Genomic DNA, 15,110 nt, shown 5'->3' with positions numbered 1-15,110 from the left:
ATCACGTGTTCAAAGCGATCTGCACGTTCTCAAGGAAACAGCTCCCACCTGGGCGCCTTTAACTGCCCTGTTTTTGCAATCAATTCAGCATCTTGTTATTTAGTCTCCGAGGCAGGTGAGTTGCAAACGTCCAGCAATTGCCGACCATTAAATGGCAGTAACTTCTTCAGCTGATTTGGGCGTTGGTTGTGCCCGCATGAGAGCTAAATGAGTTTGGAGTGAAGTCGGTTTTATTTTCCATTTAAGTCTTTCGCCTGATGAAACGCTGGCCCTTTATTTTGTTGCAATGCTAATTAAAGCATCCTAGCTGATTGGATCCCATTATGTAGAAACAGCCCCTTTTAAGACGTTATATAGTGGGAGGGGAAGGAGGAGTCGTGTACCCCTGATCTCCTTGTGTTTATTGTAATGTCTGAAAGGGCCCCTGCGGGTACAAGTGGACATGCTGCGTTTGGGAAAGCATGTGGCCGGCGGGGAGGCTTGTGGGCTGGCGGAGGAGGGTGACCTTGTGCCATTCACATATTTGCGAGGGGTTTGTTGTGTGTCAAAACACGACACACAACCTCTGTTGTGTGAATATGCACAGAGTCCAGCCGCATGTGCTTCTCCCCGTCCATATTTTTATGCTCATTATGATCACTGTAAAGGTAAAGGGACCCCAGACCATTAGGTCCAGTCATGGCCAACTCTGGGGTTGCGGCGCTCATCTCGCTTTATTGGCCAAGGGAGCCGGCGTACAGCTTCCGGGTCATGTGGCCAGCATGACTAAGCCGCTTCTGGCGAACCAGAGCAGCGCACGGAAATGCCGTTTACCTTCCTGCCAGAGCGGTACTTATTTATCTACTTGCACTGGCGTGCTTTTGAACTGCTAGGTTGGCAGGAGCAGGGACTGAGCAACGGGAGATTACCCCGTCGCAGGGATTCGAACTGCCGACCTTCTGATCGGCAAGCCCTAGGCTCTGTGGTTTAACCCACAGTGCCACCCACGTCCCTTATGATCACTGTAGCAGACATATAAAGCACGGAGACAAATGCAAATCTAGTGCTGCATTGGCAGCAGTCTAGAGGGCCGATTTCTGCCAGATCAAGTTAAAATCTGTGTTTCAGCGTATTAACATCTTCTACATTTGTCTCTGCACAGCTCCCCAAATTGACCTGCAAGGGCATAGCAAAAATGACGACCTGCCCCGAGTATGCAAGCGAGACGAGCGCTTGTGGAGTCCAGCAGGATCAGTGTGAGAAGCATGAGGTTGTTTTCCGGGAAAGTGGCGATGGGGAAAATCTCTGGGACACCTTTGGGCTTCTGCAGATTGACGTGGGATGCGAAAGCCCCAGGGACCGGTTGGCAGAAAACAAGAATTGGTGTTCGGTATGTACAGTGCAAGCAACAGACCTGCATTTTGAAATGAGTCCGTAAAGCTGTGGGGCCACAATAATCCACACAAACAGCAGCTGCTGCCAATATAAATCCAGCCACATGGTTTGAGAGTCTAAGCAATTAAGGCATTGCCAATTTCTTTTTCAAACAAGGGTGATATTTTGCTTTCAGAAAGTCTGAAAGGTCCACCAAAAATCCCAAATATAAATGAGTGGCAATCCAAACTATTTGATTATTTAGAATTGGCAAAAATGACACAGAAAATAAGAAATCAAAAAGACACAAAGTTTAATAATGATTGGAATAAATTTATGGCATACATGGAAACAGAGGTAAAAAATCTAAAAATTACAGTAGGTGCGATATAACACTTGTGATGTAAAGAATGGTCTGAGGAGAAGAAACTGCAGATAGAAAAACTTTATAACACATTCCGATACCGAGACGAAGAGAAGTCAGTTAGTGTTATGTGTTTTGTAGTTAATGTAGTTAATCTGTTGTTGTCCTATGTTAATTTTTTATGTATTCTTTTTGGTGTGAATGTGTTATGTATGTCTTTTTTGTTTGGTTTAATGTATGAAAATCAATTAAAAAAACTTAAAAACAAACAAACAGAAAGTCTGAAAGGTCGGCAACGTTGTCTCGGCCTGCTGACTTCCTCACTTGCAAGGCAAGACACATGACACTCTTTAATCCATTTGTTAGCAGCACTTGTTAAGGCAGAGGGCAAGGGTAGTGTAGTGTAGTGGTTAGAGTGTAGCGCTAGAACTGAGGAGGCCAAGGTGCAAAGCTCCATTCAGCCATCAAGGTCCTTGCATGACCTTGAGGCACTCCCTGCCTCTCAGCCATGCCTACTTTACAGGGTGGTTGTGAGAATGAAATGAAGGACAGGAGAAGGAACTATTGGATATGAACATGGTGGAGGTGGCAGCCACAACTGTAGTAGTTAGCCCCTTTCTTCCCAATGTGAACTGCTGTCGGCGGGCTTGCATAGTTTCCCCTTTATGCTTCTCAGCTGTTGACTCCTTTGTGTGTGAGCCAAGCTGGCGTGAAATGAGGGTAACTGGTGAATATATTGTAAAAATGATATTATCCTAGCAGAACTGAATGATACTTGTGTATAATGAACAAATGGAATAAATATCTCAGAGGAATATATAGAAAAAGTTATAAAACAAACTCTGTGATAAAACCAAGACAAGATAAAAAGTACAACGAGAACGATTGGAAGTTTATTACAGAAGACTTTATTGGATAAGCTATGATGACATATAAATAACTGGCTTTTTAACTGATATTCTTTTGTTATTGTTAATTCCTTTTTTATTTTCTTTTATCTTTTATCTTTTTCGTTTTTGTGTATATCTCTGTTGTAATCATTTGTAATGTACGACTTTATCTGTAATACAAGACAGTATTTTAAATCAATAAAGACGATAAAAAAAGAGGGTAACTGGTGAATAAGGAGGAATTCAGAATTCCTGTTGTTGCCTGCAGTGTGGAGGTGGATATTAAAGAGCCCAATGGCTTGTATATGCACTTCACTTCTCTCTACCTGTGTATGTACAGATCTTTTAAAAGTGGTGTAACACACAGGATATTGGGACGCGGGTGGTGCTGTGGGTAAAACCTCAGCGCCTAGGACTTGCTGATCGTATGGTTGGCGGTTCGAATCCCCACGGCGGGGTGAGCTCCCGTCGTTCGGTCCCAGCTCCTGCCCACCTAGCAGTTCGAAAGCACTCTTAAGTGCAAGTAGATAAATAGGTACCGCTTTATAGCGGGAAGGTAAACGGCATTTCTGTGTGCTGCGCTGGTGCTGGCTCGCCAGAGCAGCTTCGTCACGCTGGCCACATGACCCGGAAGTGTCTCCAGACAGCGCTGGCCCCCGGCCTCTTAAGTGAGATGGGCGCACAACCCTAGAGTCGGACACGACTGGCCTGTACGGGCAGGGGTACCTTTACCTTAACACACAGGATACCTGCATTGCAAAACTCGATGACTCTTATCGCCCATTCCAACTCTATAGTTCTATGATTCTATGTGTCCAAATGTAAACATGATTACATCTAAGTTAAGACTAGGGCTGCAAGCAAGGTCAATCAAGTATCTCACCAGATAATGTGCACCAATGGAGCTGTGTATGTTTAGGAGGGGAAAGTTTCGGAGCTTTTAAAAGCACGCACACCATTTTGAATTCCAACAAGACAGTTGTGTTGATGAATGCTCCCCTGAGTAATTTTAGACTTTTTCCTGTTTTCTGTACACTAAGAGAAACGTTTTAAGGAAGCAGAGGCACTGGGAGAAGATAATTTCGGCAAAAAAGAGCAAAAGGAAATACGAGCGAGAACGGCGCAAAGCTAAGCACGCAGAAGGAAAAGGTACAAGTAAAATTGCATTTTCTCTCTCCACATCTCTTAAGACCATAGTATGGGGAGCCATGGGGTTTGGTCACAGCTGATCACAGGTCCTTCATGAAGTGGGACAAGCCTCCCCAAAAGACAGGAGCAGAACATCTGCTTTGCACTCAGAAAGTTCTGAGTTCAAATCCTTGCACCTCGGGGTAGGACTGTTAAAGGCTGCCTAAAACCATTGCGAGCTACTGCCAGTCAGTGTGGGCATCCTGAGTAAGGCTGTGTCCCTGCTAACATTAGCCTTCTCTTGCAATGTGCAGCTGCAAGAGAGTGCTGTGTCTGCTTTAGGGCACACTTTCAGTTCCTGCAGGGTAATGTTGAGGCTTTACAGGCCTGGCTGCTATTCTGCGTGAGCTGAGTTTACACGCCAGAAAATGCTCCACCATCTTTTGCAGCGTTCTGGGATGCTGGGTTTGTTGGCAGAAAACATCAAATGTGGAAAGGCTTCTCTGAAGCTAACAGGCATGAGAACCACTGTCTTAAAATGGTGGTGCTTGATTTAGAGGCGTTGCTTATTTATTCTCTTAAAACCATCTTCCATGGGACTTTTACTCAGAAATCCGTTTATTTTAAGACTCTCTGTGTACACAGATAGTTTTAGATGTGGGAGCCAAGCTTTTTAGATGTGGGATCTGAGGTTGAAGCAATCAACTTGGGATCTCTTAAGGGGCCTTGTTGGCACCCAAAACATTCAAATAAATGGAGTGTGCTTGTGTATCTTGCTCTCACATTCATTCTGGTAAGATGCATAGCTACTGTTCTTCCACCTATGAATATGAACCGTGATAATCCTTTCCAAACTCCACTATCAAGCTGTAAAAAAGATCTTACTACCCAGAAGGCGGGACGCGGGTGGCGCTGTAGGTTAAACCACAGAGCCTAGGACTTGCCGATAAGAAGGTCGGCAGTTCGAATCCCCGTGACGGGGTGAGCTCCCATTGCTCCTGCCAACCTAGCAGTTTGAAAGCATGTCAAAGTGCAAGTAGATAAATAGGTACCACTCCGGCGGTAAGGTAAACGGTGTTTCCGTGCGCTGCTCTGGTTCGCCGGAAGCGGCTTAGTCATGCTGGCCACATGACCCGGAAGCTGTACGCCGGCTCCCTTGGCCAATAAAGCGAGATGAGCGCCGCAACCCCAGAGTCGGCCACGACTGGACCTAACGGTCTGGGGTCCCTTTACCTTTACCTTGAAGGCAGGCAAGTAATCGCACTACTCTTTGTGCAGACAGCCTCTTTGTGCAGACAGCCTCTTTGTGCAGGGAGATTTTGACCTGTGAGGACTTTCAAATAGGGCACAATCTCATCAAGGACCTTAATATTCACCAATGCTACGTCTGCACGTTTTAATTTGGCTTAGATGTGAGTGACTGGATGTTCTCTCCCACCCCCACCCTCCTCTCACACAATTCTCATATTTGCCTGGGTTTCAGATGCTGTTCCCCAGCTCAGCAAGCGGGATTTGAAAGTGATTGCAAAAGAGCGCCTTCTGGAAGCCAGGGAATCGGGCCCTCGGCTGTGTATCGATTTGAGCATGACCGCTCACATGACAAAGAAGGTAGTGGCAGTGAATCCTCTCCACCACTTTTTTTCCCATGGCTGGCTTAAGGGTATTGTGGGTCTCTGCTCTTTGGCTGAGTAGCCACTACAGTGGTAGCTCTGGTTACGAACGCTTCAGGTTACGAGCTCTGCTAACCCGGAAGTAGCTGCTCCTGGTTGCGAACGTTGCCCCAGGATGCGAACGAAAATCGTGCGCAGCGGGAGGCCCCATTAGCAAAAGCGCACTTCAGGATAAGAATGGTTTCAGTTTAAGTACGGACCTCTGGAACGAATTAAGTTCGTAACCGGAGGTACCACTGTATTGAACACATTACAGGCCATTTGTAAGAGAACAAGGGTGTGTGTTCAACAACATCACTTGGCAATGTCTCGATTTACCACCGAGAAATGCTGGTGGGGCAGAGGACTGGACCTCTGAATTCTTCCTCATTTTAAAATACAACACTTTGAAAGCTCAGGTGTCAGGCAAGAGTCTTCTCCCTAACACACGAGTTGTCTGTGTGCAAGAGGAAGATTTATTTATTTTCTTTTTCCCCCAAATTATTTATTAGTTTTCCAAATTGTTACAAATCAAACCAAATTGCTTTAATTTAATATAATTTATTTTTTTAAAAAATCAGGTTTCCCGCTCCTGTTGCAAACATATCTCCATCATTTCCTCCTGTAACCACCTCATCTCTTCTTTAATATCCATTTCATCCTTCACTTGTTGTTGTCCGTTCTTACAGCAAGCCATTGTCTCCTCCCCACAAACAGCACCTCTGTTATTTCTTACAAATATAAAATCCATTTCTCGTGTGCAGTGCTTCATAAATCTTGTTGTGTCAGACCTGGTGTGCTGGGAGAGTTGAATGGGTCTGTTTTACTAAGCTGGTGAGGAGTAGCTAATTGAGATCAAGAGCTATGTTGAGTTTAACAGCATCCCTTACAGTGGTACCTCGGGTTACAGACTCTTCAGGTTACAGACTCCACTAACCCAGAAATACTACCTCGGGTTAAGAACTTTGCTTCAGGATAAGAACAGAAATCGGGCTCCTGCGGCGCGGCAGCAGCAGGAGGCCCCATTAGCTAAAGTGGTGCTTCAGGTTAAGAACAGTTTCAGGTTAAGAACGGACCTCCGGAACGAATTAAGTACTTAACCCGAGGTACCACTGTATTTTGTACCGAGTGTATGGTGGTTGAGTCAGCCATTTTGGAAAGTACACAAAGTGCTAGGGCAAAAAGGCCCATTGCCAGTTTTCCTGGTCGTTTTTCTTTTCTTCCTCTCAAGGAAACAAGCCGGCTTGCTGCTCAGATAAGGCGGCTCTATGGGTCAAACAAGAAAGCTCAAGCCCCCTTCTGGCTCTACCTCACAGGGTTTGTGAAAAACAGCCCAATTTACGAAGCATGCCAGAGGATGAATGATGGATTTGCCAGTTATCTTGTAAGTATATCCCCCTCCTGCCTTCAAGAAATACAGTGGTACCTCGGGTCACGTACGCTTCAGGTTACATACGCTTCAGGTTACATACGCTTCAGGTTACAGACTCCGCTAACCCAGAAATAGTGCTTCAGGTTAAGAACTTGGCTTCAGGATGAGAACAGAAATCGTGCTCTGGCAGCGCGGCAGCAGCAGGAGGCCCCATTAGCTAAAGTGGTGCTTCAGGTTAAGAACAGTTTCAGGTTAAGACCGGATCTCCGGAACAAATTAAGTACTTAACCTGAGGTACCACTGTAAAGTCAGTGACATTTTGAAGAGCAAACAAGGCCGTTTCTTGCTGGAAGCACCAAGAATGCTGAGGTGATTAATCCTGGAAATGTCCTTACTTTCTAGAGTTGCTCAGCGTTGAAGCTGTGGATAAATGCTAATTTCATTTCATTCTCTGAATTTGTAATTGCCATTTGCTTATTATTTAGCAGACCTTGGAAAAACAAATAACCCCAGGCTTGAATTAGGCCAGAGATGGCCTTTTGTTTCCAAAAGATGTCTGCCGACTGCCTTTTAAAAAATTCAATCCCATACACATGGGTTATATTGTTTTGCTATTTTTCAGATGGATGTTACTCCAGAAAGTTACCTCGACCTCTTTCCTTTAGAAAGAATTGTGTATCTTACTCCAGACTCCGAGAACGGTACGGCTTTGCAGCTTTCTGTTAAATCTTTTGATTCTTTTAAATGAATAAGTTCTTGCCTTGGGGATTTAGGTTTCAAGTCATCCTGGGCAAACTTGTCTCCAGCCTTTTGCTTGTCTTAGGCGGTAATATTCAACTCTCAAATTTGCATCTTGTTTCAGCTTCCTCTCAAACCATCAGCGTAAGGCAATGCTTTGTGATGAGAGTGCTGGACGAGCCGTCCGCATAGCCCATCCTAAGCAACAAATCTTAGATTTGGTTCTTGGTCAGAACAAATGGTGGCAAATGAGAGATATCTGCAGCATTAAGTGGGCCTCTGTATTTTCAGATTCAGGTCTTTTTCTAAATTTGGAGTCAGGGATCAACTTTGGGGTGGGTGAAACAGATCCCAGGCTCTCTACAGATGTTTTTGGCCATGCTGGCTGATGGCTTGAGGGGAGTTGGAGCCCTAACCACATCTGGAGCTTCCACCGCACTCTGGTGATAGTACGCAGTTCTGCCTATGTGCTCATTGCTAACAGAAAAACAAGCAAACCTCTGATGCGAAGCGTGGAGAAAGTGATTATCCTGAACGGGGGTCAGCAAACATTTTCAGCAGGGGGCCGGTCCACTGTCCCTCAGACCTTGTGGGGGGCTGGATTATATATTTTTGGGGGGGGGCGGAAATGAAGGAATTCCTATGCCCCACAAATAACCCAGAGATGCATGTTAAATAAAAGCACACATTCTACTCATGTGAAACCACGTTGATTCCCAGACCATCCGCAGGCTGGATTTAGAAGGCAATTGGGCCGGATCCGGCCCCTGGGCCTTAGTTTGCCTACTCATGATCTTGAATGACGGAATACTGAGTGGTATAGTTTTTGTAAAATATGCAGGGATTCATGATATGTAAAATGAACCATGGAAAGAGAAGAAGGGAAGTCACTGATATCTTAAGGATGTAAAATGAGTATTTTTAAATTGTAGATTGGAAAATTTAATAAAAATTATATGTAAAAGAGAGAGAGGGAAAGTGATTATCTTCTGCAGCAAACTTCGCATGGACACCTCAGATTTCCAGAGAGCTTGTTAGCTTACTTGCGGATCAGCTTCACGTGTCTGGAATGACACGTTTTTGTCTCTCCATGTTAGTCAGTAGAGCATGAGACAATCTCAGGGTTGTGGGTTCAAGCCCCAAAAGATCCCTGCATTGCAGCGGGTTAGACTAGATGGCCCTCGTGGTCCCTTCCAACTCTGATTGAAAAGTAGTGCTGTATCCACAGTTGCCTGGCAGAATAGATTTTTTTCCAGCCGGCATTTAGAAGCCGGCACAGAAGGCGCCTGCTGAATCTCTAGTTGCAGAGAGTTTTATTTTATTTTATTTTATTTTCATTGGTTTTCACAACATTAAAGACAAACAGACACATAAAACAAACAAACATAAATCATAACCTTATTAAAAATTACACTTGTTAACATTGTTAAGTGACTTCCTCGCTTCCCCTTGGTTGGATTTCATTGCATGTCCTTCTGACGGTTTTCCAAATCACAGTTCTTAAAGTAATTAAACATTAACATCCATAGATCTTCACATTATGAAATTAAACTTATTAATTCATCACTTAACTTAAATAAAATCCTAAGCCACTTAAGTATCTGCAAGCTGTTTTCAGTTAATTTAACTTAACATATTTAAGTAATCATTAAATTTGATCCAATCTTCCTGATACTCCTCCTCCTGGTCGCGGACTCTTCCAGTCAGGTCGGCTAGCTCCAAAAAATCCATCATCTTCACCTGCCATTCTTCTATCGTTGGTAGTTCTTGGGTTTTCCACTTTTTAGCTAACAAAATACGAGCTGCAGTCGTGGCGGCAGTTGTAGTTGCAGAGAGTTTTAAGGAGAGTTTGGATGGCCATCTATCAGAGATGATTTACTTGAGATTCCTGCATTGCAGGAGTTGGACTAAATGACCATCAGGGTCCCTTCCAGCTATTGTTGTTGTTGTTTAGTCATTTAGTTGTGTCCGCCTCTTCGTGACCCCATGGACCAGAGCAGGCCAGGCACTTCTGTCTTCCACTGCCTCCCGCAGTTTGGTCAAACTCATGCTGGTAGCTTCGAGGACACTGTCCAACCATCTCGTCCTCTGTCATCCCCTTCTCCTTGTGCCCTCCATCTTTCCCAACATTCCCAGTCTTCTCTTCTCATGAGGTGGCCAAAGTCTTGGAGCCTCAGCTTCACGATCTGTCCTTCCAGTGAGCACTCAGGGTTGATTTCCTTCAGAATGGAGAGGTTTGATCTTCTTGCAGTCCATGGGACTCTCAAGAGTCTCCTCCAGACCATAATTCAAAAGCATCAATTCCAGCTATACAATTCTATAATGTTTCTGTTGCCATTCTAATGCTGTCATATAAATGTGTCCCTGTTTTTTTGTTTACACACATGCTCACGTTTCTTTTTTGCACTCCAGCTCTCGAGGAAGTCGACCCGCGAAAAGTGTACATCCTTGGAGGTTTGGTGGATGAAAGCATCAAAAAGGCAAGTGCGTTGCACACAATATAAGCTATGCTTTTGATGGAAACTTCCGCACGTTTTCAACTTTGAACATTAGTCATGTTGCGGCTTTGGCCTGTGCTTCGGTATCCTTTCGTAGTAAAAAAGTTCCCATACCTTTTCAGGCGGTTGTTGGGAAGAGGAAATTTCAGTGAGTGCTGCTTTCTTCACTTTTCCACAACACTGTATTCCGGTTCTTGCTGCTAGAAGAAAATTACTAGGGTGTCCAGATGCAACTCTGTTCCTTTTAAAACTAATGAACACTCTGTGGGGTGGCTGTAGCAGCTGTTGAGTCTTTGTGTATAATTTTATGAAGTTTTCTGTTTTACAATTTAAAACACTCATTTTACATCCTTAAGATGTCAATGACATCCCTTCTTCCCTTACCATGGTTCATTTTACATATCGTAAATCCCTGCATATTTTACAAAAAACTATGCCATTCAGTATTCCATTATAGTGGTACCTCGGGTTAAGTACTTAATTCATTCCGGAGGTCCGTACTTAACCTGAAACTGTTCTTAACCTGAAGCACCACTTTAGCTAATGGGGCCTCCTGCTGCTGCCGCCGTGCCGCCGGAGCACGATTTTTGATCTCATCCTGAAGCAAAGTTCTTAACCTGAAGCACTATTTCTGGGTTAACGGAGTCTGTAACCTGAAGCGTATGTAACCCGAGGTACCACTGTATTACATCCACCAAAACTTACTTGCACTGCTTAATTTATCTTAATGCTGCCAGCGTTTTCAGCTGTACAGTGGTACCTCATTTTTTGAGCGTCTTGGAAGCTGAACGTTTCGATTTTCAAATGCTGAAAACCTGAAAGTAAATGCTTCCGTTTTCAAACGAACGCACCTCGGAAGTCAAATGGCTTCTGCGGCGTTTCCCCTCACTTTTCTCCACTGGTTTTGCAACTGCCCTTTGCGCTTCGGTTGTCGAATGTTTCGGAAGTTGAACGGTCTTCTGGAACAGATTACGTTCTACAACTGAGTTACCACTGTACACAATTATTTCCCGTATATTCAATAACCGTTTTTCCGTCTTCTTTAAATGTATGTTCTTATTGTTCTCAACTCAGCTGTTGAATTGCAGCTCACTCACAGGCTCCTGGTGAGACAGACCCCAAGGGACCATTTGTGTGACTTTTCTTTTATATATATATATTTACAGAGACTCACCTTCCAAAGAGCCCAGGAAGAACATCTGCAAACAGCACGGCTGCCAATTCAAGAGTACATGGTAAAGAACGTCAATGCAAAGAATTATCACTCCACAACATTGGCCATCAATCAAGGTGAGGTTCTTGCAGTGTTTGCTGGAAGTTTGTTAGAATCCCTGCTCCATGATTGCAGTCATGGGATTGTTGTCTTTCACATGACAGTATATGTTTTGACTCCACGGAGTGGGAAGTGACGAAGACAGGATGTTTGTGTTACTGTGTTCCGTGAAGTGGGACTATTGTCCTTTGTTCTTTTTCTCTTTGCTGTCTGATGCTAGAGAGAGAGGGAGCCATATTGCAGTGCTCTGTGTGTGTTTATATGTAAATAAAGTAGATTAGCCAAAATGCTGAGTTGCCGAGGTCTGTCACGCAAGGTGCGCAAACTCTGCGGATCCCTAAGTGTGCCGGTGTTGGTTGGCATCGGTCGCTGTGATGTTCGGGTAGAAGAAAGCTCTTGAAGCTCCCGAACAAATGACCAGGAGGGAGAGAACATGGGCATGTGTCTCTATCAGGGTCCTACTTGAGTGTAGGCTGAACTCCTGACAAGAATGCATCCCATAGGTGATGTGCTGCCACCAGTTTTCAAATGCAACCTGCAGCTGCTGTTTCTTCCGTTAAATGGGAGGGTAGCATAAAGTATTTCCCCATCTTTTTGAGCTGGGACACCATAATGACGCTGTCTGCTCGGGTCCCAATGCAATGGTCTTGTTAATGTTGCTTTATGTCGTGCACAGTGGAAGCTGGTCCATTGATATAATCCCATATCTTAAACCATTATTTATCCTGATATAATTTCCTGTTGTCCCCGATAACTGTTGAAGATCTATAAGATTATACTGGAATTTTGTGTAATGGAGTATATGATAAAGTACACTTAGGACGTAGGAGAAATAGGCCTTTATCAGTTTGGGGAGGATTTCTGGGGGCGTTTTTCAATATGATGTTGGAGATCTTCTAAACCTTCTATCTATATGATATTGCTTCATTTATTTTGAACAAAGGAAACAATAATTATAATCCCTGTTGCTAGAAATGTAATTGGAAGGGAGGTTTGGGGTTTGATTTCAACCCCAAATATCGGGAAATTTCTACAGTTTCTACAATTTTTTATATATGCTGTAAGCCACTCAGAGTGGCTGGGGAAACTCAGCCAGATTGGTGGGGTATAAATATTAAAATGATGATGATGAATGGGTTAGTGCCCTACCAACCTTAGGCTGCCATCAAACCTAGTTGTCTGCCTTATTACTTCCAACCAGCTATGGCTCCCCCTGGTGTTGGTCTTCCAGCCTTATGCCCTACCCTTCCCAGTGGGTACCAGCCGCTTCTGGTAGCCTGGTCTTGTGAAGAATGGGGAGTTTGAGAAGCAGGGAAGGGAGGAAAACTTTAGATGAAATAGATAGTCTCCCATAGTGGTTAGGCTGGTAGAACCAAGAGCATTCTAGAGCTCTTACGTGGTTTGTTTTCTTGGCCCATTTTCACAACCAAATGGCCGCCTGCACCTATACTAAAATGAGGGGCATAATTCAGCCAAAGTTAAACAACTTCAGGCACTGTTGATTTTACTAGGACACAGTTGAGCCTGTGCCTGACACTTCCGTTGAAATTGACAAGTCTTGCTTACAGCAATGCTTATACCCCTTGCACATTTTAAGCTTGTGACAAGAATATTGAAGAATATCCATTTTGCTGTCTCTCACTTGTTCCTCAGGTTGGACTGTTATAAAAGGTACTGTGTAACTCGATAGTATGAGGACTACTGAGCTAGCTATGTGTTCATGGAGCATTAGATTTCAGCTAATTCTCTATATCAGAGATTTTAGGAGACTTGTAGAGAATTAGCTGACTCCCTGGAAAAGACCCTGATGTTGGGAAAGGTTGAGGGCACAAGGAGAAGGGGACGACAGAGGACGAGATGGTGGGACAGTGTTCTCGAAGCTACCAGCATGAGTTTGACCAAACTGCAGGAGGCAGTGGAAGACAGGAGTGCCTGGCGTGCTCTGGTCCAGGGGGTCACGAAGAGTCGGACACGACTAAATGACTAAACAACAACAATGCTTCATGAACACATAGCTAGCTCAGTAGTCCTCATACTATCGAGTTACACGGTACCTTTTATAGCAGTGCAACCTGAGGAACAAGTGAGAGACAGTAAAATGGATATTCTTCAATCCCAAACACCAGAATTGTCACAAGCTTAAAATGTGCAAAAGGGTATAAGCATTGCTGTAAGCAATGGGGAGGTTTCCATAAACAAGACGTTCCAGCTGCTCTGCCGCCTGATAATAATAAAAAAATTCTGCAATCTCACAATTGTCTCCCACCTTTCATCCAGTTCCCACTAATCCCTATAGTAATCACACGTGTTTTTCTCAGTGCTTGATGCCTTGTCAACTTTCTACGAGACCAAGAGCTGGGAAGAAGCCCTCAAGACTGCAGTTTCTCCTGGAAAAGGATACGTTCTTCGAGACCCAGCACAGGGAAGCAAGGAATCGGCATGCAAAAGCGGGAGAGAAGTTGATAATGAGGCAGCTAGGTTAGAACCTGTCTTCAGTGACCCTCACCTGCTGAACTGATCCCCACATCTCTGGAGCCAATCCGTTGTGGGGCTAAACAGTTGCTTGTTCTTGTTGAATCTGTGTTAGGAGATGGGGTTAAAATACCCTTGACCTTCTTTAATATTGTTGTTAGCGACCAATGGCGAGAACATTTTTTCCTTGGGTAAACAGGACATTTGTTCTGAGAGCTGCTTCTTTTTTTAGCGGTAAAGTGTTTAATAAATTTATTTAATAAACAAGCAAGTGTCCCATCATTGGCTAATGGGCGGATGACTCTTCCAACCCCTTAGCGGCAAGGAAGCTGATTATATGACATTCTAGTTCTGTGTGTCAAGAGAGCGATGCCTTATACCAGGTGGCAGCAGCTCTCCAGGACTGCAGATCGGGCATTCCCGGCCCTACCTTGAGAAGCTTGGCATCAAGACTTTCCATGTGCCAAGCAGATTGTCACAGAGAGTCAATTACACAGTTCAAAGTTGGAGTTATGCAATTCTTTATTAGCAAAAACACGATGGCTGAGTGCTGGGCCTAATGAACACAGCAGCTCATTCCTGGTAGGTCTTCCCCCATGAAATCAGGTGCAGAGACTAAAGGTCCTCACTTCCTCGCAGCCATCAGTGTCTCGTTCTCTCCAGGGCTTTCCCCAAGCAATCGGAGACTGCGCCTGCATGCCTGTCTTTGCTCCTCCTGTTTCATGCCTCTTCTGGTTCTGGGATTTGGGGAACTAGTTGCAACAGGAGGGGGAGACTCTCTCTCTTCACCAGAGTAATCTCATGTCTCCTGGCTCCCATCCTCTCCTGCCTCCGATTCCGGACTTCTGTTACAGACTCCCAGCTCACTAAGCCCTGTTACCTCCTCAGCTTCTGACACCTCCTCTTTCCCCGTCTTCTTCTGACCACTCATCAACAGTCCATGACACAGAAGCTCTAGCATTGAACTGTGACCCTTCCATGAATCCAGTTACACGAAAGCTCATACCAAGAACTAACTTAGTTGGTCTTTAAGGTGCTACTGGAAGGACTTTTTTTATCCTTCCATGAATGTGTAGCTCAAGTGGAGGAGAACCTACAGTGATGGATTAGGGACTTTAGGACAGGACAGTAACGCATCAGTCATTTCATTTATTACATTTGTCTTAATCATACACACTTTCTTTGCCAGGCATCCAAATGTCCTGGGCCATCTCATCTAGGTTATGCCTAGCAGGGTGAGAGAATGGGATCCTCCATCTCCCATGGGGCCTCCAGTGAGAATGGGGCTGACACCTGGTGTGGGCTTACCTGAAATTTGAAGACCGCTAAAGTTTCTCCTTTTCTTCTTCTTCTTCCCAATTGAAGTGCAGAGT

General features: G+C 44.5%; 1 protein-coding gene and 1 long non-coding RNA gene across 3 annotated transcripts in view; one reads left to right on the top strand and one right to left on the bottom strand.

Moving 5' to 3' along the window:
* Positions 1–14,004, top strand: TRMT10B (tRNA methyltransferase 10B). Of its 2 annotated transcripts, none has more exons than XM_083481940.1 (9): positions 1–115; positions 1,142–1,369; positions 3,648–3,756; positions 5,219–5,343; positions 6,616–6,768; positions 7,379–7,457; positions 9,907–9,974; positions 11,159–11,282; positions 13,584–14,004. In XM_083481940.1, the coding sequence occupies exons 2-9, from the start codon at positions 1,175–1,177 to the stop codon at positions 13,781–13,783; spliced, it is 1,053 nt and encodes a 350-aa protein (XP_083338066.1). In that variant the 5' UTR covers positions 1–115; positions 1,142–1,174; the 3' UTR covers positions 13,784–14,004. The 2 variants fall into 2 exon arrangements, with proteins under 2 accessions (XP_083338066.1, XP_083338067.1); XM_083481941.1 differs by having other exon boundaries at positions 73–115; positions 1,163–1,369.
* The window catches only part of LOC310696535, a 285,064-nt gene continuing 278,010 nt past the window's right edge, over positions 8,057–15,110 (bottom strand). Inside the window, exon 3 of the long non-coding RNA XR_014520621.1 lies at positions 8,057–8,073. This is a non-coding gene — a long non-coding RNA (uncharacterized lncRNA). The remainder of the gene's footprint in view (positions 8,074–15,110) is intronic.

This window comes from Podarcis liolepis (assembly GCF_965112155.1).
Source record: "Podarcis liolepis genome assembly, chromosome: 17".
In the NCBI taxonomy this organism is placed as follows: domain Eukaryota; kingdom Metazoa; phylum Chordata; class Lepidosauria; order Squamata; family Lacertidae; genus Podarcis; species Podarcis liolepis.
This window is presented reverse-complemented; position numbering and strand designations above follow the sequence as displayed.

What these genes read in the sequence shown, in the direction of transcription:
- TRMT10B (XM_083481940.1), top strand. Translation starts at nt 1,175, where the DNA reads ATGACGACCTGCCCCGAGTATGCAAGCGAGACGAGCGCTTGTGGAGTC. An exon ending in CCGCTCACATGACAAAGAAG is followed by an intron (nt 5,344 to 6,615) that starts GTAGTGGCAGTG and finishes CTTCCTCTCAAG; the next exon opens with GAAACAAGCCGGCTTGCTGC. An exon ending in ATGGATTTGCCAGTTATCTT is followed by an intron (nt 6,769 to 7,378) that starts GTAAGTATATCC and finishes GCTATTTTTCAG; the next exon opens with ATGGATGTTACTCCAGAAAG.